Source organism: Myotis brandtii, unplaced genomic scaffold (genome assembly GCF_000412655.1).
Source record: "Myotis brandtii unplaced genomic scaffold, ASM41265v1 scaffold16, whole genome shotgun sequence".
Classification (NCBI taxonomy): Eukaryota; Metazoa; Chordata; class Mammalia; order Chiroptera; family Vespertilionidae; genus Myotis; species Myotis brandtii.
Genome location: NW_005355832.1, coordinates 604503 through 613557, shown reverse-complemented (window position 1 = coordinate 613557; position 9055 = coordinate 604503). Strand labels below are relative to the sequence as shown.

The following is a 9055-nucleotide window of genomic DNA, read 5'->3' as shown; positions in this document are numbered from 1 at the left end:
TGGGGCGGGGGGGGAATAAAACCAAACGTATAAATTCGATGACAGGATTCCACAAACCACTCTGTCACCTCCCTAAGGAATGCTTGGAACTTCCCCCCTTGTGGCTTCTCTTAGGCCAGCACTTCTTAACCTGGGGTGAGTCTCAGAACCATCTGGGAGCTTTATCAAGATATTTTTTCCTTTTTTTTTTCTGTATAGTATCAAGATATTTTTGTGTGTGGACCTAGCCCAAAGCCCCCTGAATTGGAACCAGTGGGTGTTCATTTGAACCCCACGATGCTTCTGGGATACTTCGGGTTTAAGAACGGCCCTATTTAGGTCAGAACTAGTACATGTTTCTTCTTTGGTGTGAGGATGTATGTGTGCATTTTGAATGGAAAAACTAGAAGAAAGGGGATGGAGAGAGCATGTCTGTTAGTGTTCTCTAGCCACCAGCCCTAAAACAAAAAACCTTTCATATGTGTGTGTGGGGCGGGGGAGGTATTCTCCACCCAGGTTTGCCATTACTCCTCCTGGGGGTAATCTGGGAGGGGACGCCCAAGGGTCACTCCCATTAGCCTCCAGGTACCTGCCTGCATTACCTGTTGGCCAGGCCAGGTGTCACCAGGTGGCAGGTTATCCCAAGAGGGCCTGGGGCTGGAATTCTGTCGTTTTTCATTTCTCACCACCCCGGCTAGCTATGGTGGAGGAATGAGGCTGATGGAATGAGCCTGCCAGTGGGTAAAAGGCTGTGGCCTTTGGGCGCCATGCCTCCGACTGCCAGCAGAGCCAAGCCATGGGACCTGCCGGGCTAAAATCCTCCTGCCCACCTCCTATATGAAAAATTTTTCAAATAAGCTCAATCTGTAGTGAGGCCCACAGGGTTTTTAAGGCTGGGAGATTCCTCTAAATTGTAGGTGCCTTGAGGAAATAAAAAGAAAAAACCTTCAACAAATAAAAATCTACCCCTCCCAGTGTCTTAACCATCTACCTTTAGGATTTATTTAAACAGTGTCGGAATCCTTTTATATTGACGACAATTGTGTTGTACAAAGGTTTTCAGTCACCCACACTTGAAAGAAGAAAAAAAAGGAGGGGGGGGGGGGGAAAAATACCTCCCTTCCCAAATACTGCAGGTAAACAGATTTTTGCTTTGAACGGAATCAGCATTCTCTTCTGCAATAAACAGTTGCTTGCCCTGGGCCATGCAAGGCTCCAGCAATCTGCTTCTGTGCCAGGGACAGGCGTGTGGCCCAGGGGCTGAAATCTTTCAGGGCTTTTTGAGCCTGATAACCAAGAGGTTGGAGAGGCAGGGGGAAGGAGGAGGGAAGGAGGGGGGAAGGGTTTTTAAAAAAACAGCCAGGTGAGAGCTAAAAATGGCTGAATATTCAAAATCAATCGCTAAAGCCTAGCAGATTTCTCAAAGCAGTTATGCAGTCCTGGAACGAAGGGGAAAAAAAAAAAAGACTGAGGGAGGGGGTGGGGGGAGGATAGGCGGTGGGATGCAAGGGGTGTATACTCTCGCCACCCCCGCTTTCCTTCCAGTCCCAGCTGCTCTAGAAGGGCGAGCGCTGGGAAAGGAAACAGAGCGGAATCGCTCACATTAGCCTCGCTCCCCGGCTGGCTCTACGGTGACCGGGCGCCTCTGGGCTTGTGTGAGCATCTCCTTTCTAATGTCAATGACAACGACACGAAGGGTGATTTTTTTTTTTCCTGCTCCTCTCCCACCCCTTTGCAGGCAACTTTGTAAAGAATTTACAGATCTGTTGGCGCAGGACCGGACGCCGATTGGGAACAGCCGGCCCAGCCCCATCCTGGAGCCGGGGATCCAGAGCTGCCTCACGCACTTCAGCCTCATCACGCACGGCTTCGGCGCCCCGGCCATTTGCGCGGCGCTCACGGCCCTGCAGAACTATCTCACCGAGGCGCTCAAAGGCATGGACAAGATGTTCTTGAACAACACCGCCACTAACAGGCACACGTCTGGGGAAGGCCCAGGTAGTAAAACTGGCGACAAGGAGGAGAAACACAGGAAATGAAAAATTAAAAAAAAAAGGAAAAAAATGTTTTAAATACAAAAGGAAAACAGGAAAAAAATTAATTTTAGCTTTAAAATACTGGATTGGCTTTGGAAGAATTATATTAGGTAGAATACATATGCAATCAAAATTAAAACAGAACAGCTAAGTAACTTAAAAACTGAGGCGTACCACGGAGCAACAGTATCGGTTCTCAGTGTCTATTGCAAGATACACTTGGAGACAACCGTCCGGATTTTCCACTTCGGTTCTTTTCGAGCTTAGTCATACTGATAATAAAAGAAAACCATGTTTTCCCCCCCACCCCCTTTGGAAAAATAAACATAAGACTAAACATGAGAAAACGCTAACTTATTGGAAGAAAATCGGAGAAACTGTTGGTGTCAGTGCTTTGACAGCTGGTTGACTGAATCGCACGAACTTTTTAATTTTTGATATATTTTTAGGAAACTGTCTCGCGAGTCCCCGCCCTTCCCCCCTCACCTCGCCCTTCTCCCAACTACCCTTTTCTATTCTGCCCTCCCTCCCTCCCTCCCTCGAGCTGTCACGGGAGTCTGCCGGGATGAAGGAGAGTGTGGTTAGGCCTTTTGCATTGTGTTTCAGGCCCCTCGGCCCCCCTGCCCCGCCCCGCGTTTCAAACTCACCGGGGCCAGCCGCTTGCCTACTTAGGGAGGGCGAGGGCGGGCGGGGTGGGAGGCCATCGGAGATGCAGGCGGCGGTGGCTGCAGCTTCTGGTACCCGCCCTGAGCCAAATCCGGACCAATAGGTTGATTCAGACTCATCATCAGTTCTTTTCAGAAATGTTACTAGTTCCCAGCCTTGCCAGCATCGGCATACAGAGAATCTTGCATTTGTTATATTTGTGTCATCTACCAATTTTAAGAATAATAGTAAAAAAAAAAACCCACACCACAATATGAATGCGTTGATTAGTATGTAATTCCTTCGGAGGGGTATGTACCATTTCATTCTCTTCTGTTTTCCAAAGCTTTGCCCGCATGGTTTATGAGCTTCTTCAAAGAGGACTGGGGCTTCCTACACAATCTATAAGGTACAGAGAAAAAAAAAATCCGATCCCTTTTTAATCAAAGCCTGTGTGTCAGGATTCTGCAGGGGCACTTCTTTAAAGAAGCTCAAAGGGAATAATTTAGAAAGTGGCCAATAAGAGATGGAAGCAGCTCTGAGTCTAGTTGCTAACAGATACCTCATTGCGGAATCCTGTGGAACGGCTGAACTGCAAAACGAATGTTAGGGGAGAGGAGTAAAGGTTCTTGGAGCCCCCTATTTTAACAGTACTGCCCTGCCTTTAAAATGGGCTCTATTTCCTTGGGCTCTTTGGCGACTGCAGCGTTGGGAATGTCGTGGGGCAGAGAGGGGGGGCAAGCTCCCATGTTTCAGCAACAATTGCTTTCTTACAAGATGCTTTATGAATGAGGCACTCTCCCTCTCCCAGGCGTGCACTTGTTTTGGTATATGATGCTAAAATAATGCAAAGTGAAAGGAGATGTATTTCAGCTTTGAATTTCACCGTCTGGATATACAGTACTGGGGCTATTCCCAGTGGATACAGTTTCATGCATTTAAGATCTCTCTCTCCTGGCAGCCCCTCTCCTTTCTTGAGTTTTATCTATGCATTATCTTGACATAAGATCTGGATCCCATTGTCCCCACCCTCCCAAAAGCGGTGGGAAGTCCCCTGGAGAGGGGTGGGTGAGGTAGTTCTCTGAATTTAGTATCCATACAGACACCTCTTTATACAAAGTAGACTTTAGGTCCTTTGCAATATTCCTTGAAGATAAAGGGGTTTCCAGTTAGGACCCTCTGGGACGCTCAGTTCTGCCGCCAGGGTGGGTCTTGGCCTCGGAAGGTTGAAGGGCTGGGTTTAGGAAGCTGCTGAGAGCTTTGTGCAGACATTTTTTATGGGGGAGGGAGTTAGGGAGCTGGTTTCAGGTCACCAGGAGGGCCCAAGCAAGGGTTAATGTGACACTGCCAGCTCCTTCGGGGGCTCAGCCCTAGAAGAGTGGAAGGAGTACCAAGGCCGGGAACTAGACCTTAGGGAGAGTTATGTAGACACTCCATCTCTCCCCAGCTCAGAAGCCTGTGCCTTGGTCCGAGGGCCTGGCCGCTGGTATTAGATGTATTCTGATTGCCAAAGGCCAGGAGAAACCACACTGAAAACCATCGTCTCCTTTCCTTGCAGGGCAACGCGCCCCACGCGTGTGACGTGCGAGAGACGCGATGGACGCGCCTTGCTCTTACTGTGCAGGTCCTGAGAGCGCGTGGGCCACTCGCGCCCAGTCGTGTTGAGGACATAGAATCAGCCGCTGGAGGGGCCGCGGGCCGCCTGGGCCCTTCCCGCTCTCGGTCTCATCTTAAGGGCTAAGGCGACCGAGATAGCCCCACTCTCCAGTAGGTAATGGGGAGGCGTCCTGGGGGCTGCAGGCGGGGAGGGGTCTCAGCACCGCCTAGGCGCTTTGCTCCCAGCGGCCACCCCGGGCGCCTGCTCCTGGAGGGCGGCGAGTGGCCTAGAACTGTCCAGGGAACCGGAGTTTCCCCCACCTTTGCTAGGACGAAAACTCTCTCCATCCTCAGGCTCCAGAAGCAGGTGATGGAATAGGAATGGTCTTACTTGGCTGCGCAGGCTTCCGTGGTCCTGCACCCTCATTCCCAAGTCCCTCCCACGCCCCACCCAGTAGGGCTGGATGCGAGTCTCCTCCGCCCCCAACCCGGGGTGGAGACAGCCCTGGCCCCCTCGCCCTTTTGCACTTCTTTCCTGTACCACCCCGCCCCCTTGCTTTCCTTAGCCAGGCCCGCTATGTTTATCTGGTAATTGAGTTATTAGAAGATTGGGTTTCCTCGGGCCCATAAATCAATAAACAGGATTAACGCAAGAGTTTGCCTTTTTTTAAAGCGAGCTTTTCTGAGTTGTGTTTTCAAACCAAACAGGTGAGTTGCAGCTCTCCCCCCACCCTACCCTCTCTAGACAATTTTATCAGGTCCCGGCCTCCTCCCTGATGCTCGGGCCCAAACCAAAAGCACTAAAGATAGAAAGGAGCAGTCAGGACGCAGCCCGCGGCCCCTCACACTTTCCACTTTGCAAGTTCCTTTGGAGGTTCTAACCATTTCCCGACCACTCTCTCATCCACCTGCCTCTTCCTATAGGAATTGTCAGTCTCAGGGGCGCTTCCCTCCCCTGCCCCGCAAATAGTGGTTCTGGTTCTGGGTGAACATCCCATCTCAAAGTGATCTTGAACTTCTCCCCCAAACTCGGAGGGTACCCCACCCCTGCCCTGCCCCAATTATCTTGAACTTTCTTTCCCCCTCTCTGGCTCCACATCCTTAGCTTTCTCCACCCCCCACATAAAGAACCGAAGAGGCTTTTCAGAGACTGGGGGCTGTTTTATTTTCTTTGGCCACAGAAACTACTTTCTCTCGAGCAATTATTTCATATCCTAAGAAAACGTTGGTCGAATAGAAAACCTGAAACCCCAAACTTATCTACACACTGTCTCTCCGGTACAAAGCCTTACTTAAAATGGCAACTTGTTCCTCCTTGGAGTGTTTATAGAGAGTTTGTCATCACATCTGATATCCTGGAAGGGTAATACATTACATGGAAAAGGAAATAACCTTAAACCGTCTGATGTTGCCTCAAGAGCCCACACAGTGGTTTCCCTCCTGTGCTGATGTATGTTAAATTATGGGGGAGGGGGAAGAAAAGAAAAAAATATATCAAAATTAGTTTTGTTTTCTTTTTAAAAGCGGAACAAGAACTATTCTTTAAAGGTCAAAATTGACTCCTCTGCTGAGTTGGTCTCTAATTCACTAACATAGTTTTTGCCACATAACTTCAATCTGTTGACTCTTCGGGAGAAGGGCGCGGGAGGGTGTCCATGTTAAGTTTGTATATATTTATTTATGCTTAATTTAATGGGAATGTGTAAATATGGCGAGCAAGTAGTTTGGGATTATTTATCTGTGAATCTATACCTCTGTGAATGGGTGGTTAAAAAAAACACAAAAAACCCGCTTGACCCTAGATAGAATCCTATCTGAATTTTTCTGTTCTTTATAGACAAGCTGTTATGGTAATGGGTAGAAATTGGTTTATTGTCCAGTGTTGATCTGATTTACATAAATAAAAAGATCGTTGTGTTTTTGTTGTGTTTTCATCCTCAGTTTCTTGAATGTGGAAATTGTTTAATTCAGAAATTAACAGACAGAACACTCCAACCCTAGCCAAGAGGTTTTTGTCCCCCCTCACCAAAACACAGGCAATGTCTTTGTTACATCATAAATACAATAAATTTCGCTTCTCAGAAAAACTGACACTTTTGTTTTCAGTAGAGGTGTTTTAAAATTCCAAACTGACACTCTTTTCTCCTATTTCTAACCAAGTTGCAATAAAAGCTCATGTTAATGGTATCTCTTGCTTTATTTTGCCCTTTTACAGAATGAGGTGTCAAACTTACTTCCCAATACATACATTTAGTGACATGTCTCAGCACCTACAGGGGCTCTGGGTGCAAATAAAAGATGATGCCCCTCTCCTCACTGCTAGTAGTACAGCGTTCTGGCACAGTGTTCCTTGAAGGAGAGGGTTCATGAGAGATGCCCATAGGGCCAGGTATGGGCTGCCGCACCCCAAAACCTTGGGATGTGGGATCTGGAGGAGCTAACTGGCTCACTTCAGGATTGAGCCCAACCCTGACCTCATAAGCAGTGCAAGGCCCTCCATAAACAAATGAGGAAAAAGACCCTTGACCCAGAGGACCAAAGGCGGAGCTGTCTTCGGAGGTTGGTTCCTACCTTAGGCTCAGAGGCTTAGAGAAGCCAGAGCCTTTCTCATTTGGGTTAATGGGCTGCAGCCCAGTCCTAATGGGCTGCAGTGATCAAACATCTCAATCTGTATTCCATCCCAAGGCTTGGGCGTCTTCCCCGAGGCTAGGAAAATAAAGTCGTCCAAGATGTTACACAGTTTGGAGGAGTCACTGTTTCTTTTTGTAACTCAAGGTCTTTATCTATAAAATGTGGGCCTCCTAAGGTCCTTTCCAACATCAACATTGCCTAATCATTAGAAGCAGAAAAAGCAGTATGTATATACATTTGAGGAAAATAGGCAAAGTTAAATCTTGATAAGCTCAGGGTATGAGAGTACTTCACATATAGTTGGTGCTCAGTTATTTAATAAAATGCCTCCTGTATCAAGTTTGTGTTTTTCAGGTTATCATTCCCAGTTGGACTTCCTTATAGGGAAAGACAGAAGGGGCAATGTAATCTGCTTTATGTGAGATTTCCCACTCCAGGTCTTCTTTATTAATTAAAAGGGGGGTGCATCATGGCTAGAGCTATACATGATTGAATCAAAGAAAAGACCCCCCTCCAAAGGAAGGGAAGTAGAAGGAAGGAAAGAAAACCAAGGGAAGTGTGATAAAGAAGGCATACAATCCATTCATCTAGAAAGAATATAGGCGTAAATCTATGTCTCTGGCTCAACGGTATTATATTGAGCTTCCTTTTCATTTGCGTTTTGGAGAGTGAGTGTTTGGTTACCACGGGGATTACACAAAGAGGGTGGTGAGTAATTTCCATATCCTATGGCAAATGTCTCTACATAAAGTTTAGCTCTAGCTCCGGAGAAACAGACCTGCCATCTATTATCCCACAGGTAAATTATAGACCTCCCTCACCCCTACCCATCACCACTGGACAAGGAGAGGATCGGAGACAATCACCTTTACTGGGTAAAACCCAACATCCTGAGGGCCCTGAATATGGGGGGAAAAACAAACAAACAAACAAAAACAACAAAAATCTAGAGGAAAGACCTGGAAGGAAAAGTTGGGAAGGGAAGGAAAGGGTCGGAAAGCCGGAGACAGCCTTGGCTAACAGAACGGCCCTGGGCTGCCTGTCTGAGGTCCTCAGCCCCTTTGTTACTGTCTTACCCGGCTGCGGAGGGGGCGAAGAAAGACCTGCAGCAGTGGACCCAGCGAGGGGACCCTAGGTGACCTGGGAGAAGTGTGGCTGCTGCCCATGCCTGCCTGGAGGCAGCCCACGCGGGCGAGCTGTTTACAGTTCTCCCAAAGCCGGCCTGCCTGCTGGTATTAGCGGCTTAAGGGCCCTGGTTAAAAATAATGCTAGGAGGAAGATCCCATTATTTTTTTTATGAGGCCACGTTCTTTTTCTTCATGTGCAAATAGCAGCTCCGTGGGATCTCTTCTTAGGGACCCAGGGCGGCCTGAGCTTAGAGCCACCAGAGAAATGCGGGCCTGATGGGATCTGCCCCTTCTCGAGGGCGCTCTGGACTCCCCAACACAAGCTGCCTCCCGCGCCAGGTCTTCCAGGGCGCTTGTCCGTCATGTTGAAGCCTCAGAAATTAAACGCGCAGCTCACAAGTCCATTAATTTTAGCTTCCCATTAATCTATTTATAAGTGAGCCAGCGCTGGCTCTATAAATACAGTCCTATAAAATTGAACTCCTTCCCATAAATCTTCCAAGTTGTTTATTTACATGTATTCCCTCGCCCTCTAACGAGCCTCATTTAACTTAGGGGAGACCCTGGTGGGGACGAGCGCGCTCACCCTTCGCCAGCCTCCCCGCTGGCACCGTGGGCGCCCGGGGAAGGGAGGGATGGCGGGAGTGGGCCGGGCAGAGGAGGAAATCTCATTTTTCCTTCTTGACTTGGTTTCCTTGTTTCTCTCCCAAACTCACTCTCTCCCTATTTCCCATCACCAGCTCCACGTTGATTTATATCGTCATAAACAGCATTCTTGCAACCATCCTTCCCTCATAGCTTGGGGTGAGCTCCTTTTTCACTTCCCTGGCAGCCACTATTTTTAAATCAGACCTCATAAATAACCTGCAGGCTGCCTCGGGATGAGGTCAGTGCCAAGTCTCTCCGGGTGCACATTCTCAGCTCGCGGCCCTCTTTGCCCCTCCCCAGGTCACAGCCTGGCGCACTCGCACGTTTCCAAAAGGGACGGCCACGCGGAGACGGGGCTGGAGCGCCTGGATCCGCACACCCCGCCAGGGTCTG

At 48.6% G+C, this 9055-nt stretch overlaps 1 protein-coding gene across 12 annotated transcripts in view; it reads left to right on the top strand.

The window, feature by feature from the left end:
* TFAP2B (transcription factor AP-2 beta (activating enhancer binding protein 2 beta)) overlaps positions 1 to 6443 on the top strand; it is a 33555-nt gene extending 27112 nt beyond the window's left edge. For 6 of the 12 annotated variants that reach the window (XM_014536268.1, XM_014536267.1, XM_014536272.1 and 3 more), the window contains 3 exons: positions 1718 to 1977; positions 3007 to 3069; positions 4219 to 6343. In XM_014536268.1, coding sequence (XP_014391754.1) covers positions 1718 to 1977; positions 3007 to 3068 — 322 coding nt within the window. In that variant the 3' untranslated portion in view covers position 3069; positions 4219 to 6343. Of the gene's footprint in view, positions 1 to 1717; positions 2909 to 3006; positions 3070 to 4218 lie in introns of those variants that run through there. The other 6 variants (XM_005862059.2, XM_005862057.2, XM_005862054.2 and 3 more) reach the window with 3 other exon arrangements.
* Positions 6444 to 9055: the final 2612 nt, after the last annotated feature.